The sequence below is a fragment of the Nicotiana sylvestris genome, chromosome 8, assembly GCF_000393655.2.
Source record: "Nicotiana sylvestris chromosome 8, ASM39365v2, whole genome shotgun sequence".
NCBI classification, from domain to species: Eukaryota; Viridiplantae; Streptophyta; class Magnoliopsida; order Solanales; family Solanaceae; genus Nicotiana; species Nicotiana sylvestris.
Genome location: NC_091064.1, coordinates 182,933,727 through 182,934,839, shown reverse-complemented (window position 1 = coordinate 182,934,839; position 1,113 = coordinate 182,933,727). Strand labels below are relative to the sequence as shown.

General features: G+C 42.7%; 1 protein-coding gene across 1 annotated transcript; it reads left to right on the top strand.

Annotated features, from left to right (window-relative positions):
• The first annotated feature begins 407 nt into the window (after positions 1 to 407).
• On the top strand, positions 408 to 863 carry LOC138876105 (uncharacterized). The gene has a single exon (XM_070155000.1). It carries the CDS (start codon positions 408 to 410, stop codon positions 861 to 863), a length of 456 nt encoding a protein of 151 aa, XP_070011101.1.
• The last annotated feature ends 250 nt before the right edge of the window (positions 864 to 1,113 follow it).

Here is a 1,113-nt window from a genome sequence, read left to right as displayed (position 1 = left end):
TGAAGCATTATCTGTCGCCCTACACTATTTATCTCATTTCTCGCCTGGATCCTCTAAACTATATCTTTCAGAAGCCTATGCACACAGGAAGACTTGCAAAGTGGCAGATTTTGCTCATAGAGTTTGACATCATCTACGTGACTCGAACCGCGATGAAAGCCCAAGCATTGGCCGACCATTTGGACGAGAACCCGGTGGATGAAGAGTATGAGCCATTGAGGACTTATTTTACTGATGAAAAGGTGATGCATATTGACGAGGTGGAGCAGGATGAAAAGCTAGGTTGGAAACTTTTCTTTGATGGAGCCACTAACATGAAAGGTGTCGGAATAGGGGCTGTGCTCATTTCTGAAACAAGGCATAACTACCCTGTTACAGCCCAGCTTCGTTTCTATTGTACTTAAAACATGGCTGAGTATGAGGCATGCATTCTGGGTTTAAGGTTAGCTGTAGATATGGGAATCCAGGAAGTCTTGGTCTTGGGAGATTTGGATTTGTTGGTGCACCAGATTCAGGAAGAATGGGAGACTCGAGATTTAAAGCTCAAACCGTATCGACAATGTTTGCATGATCTTTGTCAATGGTTCAGATCGGTAGAATTCAGGCATATTCCGAGGATTCATAATGAGGTTGTCGATGCCTTGGCTACCTTGGCGTCAATATTACACCATCCGGACAAAGCTTATGTTGACCATCTGCATATTCAAGTTCGTGAACAGCATGCCTATTATAATGTAGTTGAGGAAGAACTCGATGGTGAACCGTGGTTCCATGATATTAGGGAATATATCAAGATAAGGGTGTATCTGGTACAGGCCACGGGTGATCAAAACTCGTTTGGAGCAGTTAAGTATGATCGATGAGAAAAGACTGGCGGCAGTGTGTCATAGTCAATTGTATCAAAAGAGAATGGCAAGAGCATACAATAAAAAGGTGCATCCCTGAAAATTTGAAGTAGGTCAGCAAGTATTGAAATGCATCCTTCCACATCAGGCTGAAGCTAAAGACAAGTTTGCCCCAAATTGGCAGGGGCCATTCGTTGTAACAAGAGTGTTGTCCAATGGGGATTTGTACTTAACAGATATAGACAGAAAATATGTAGATTTGGCTATT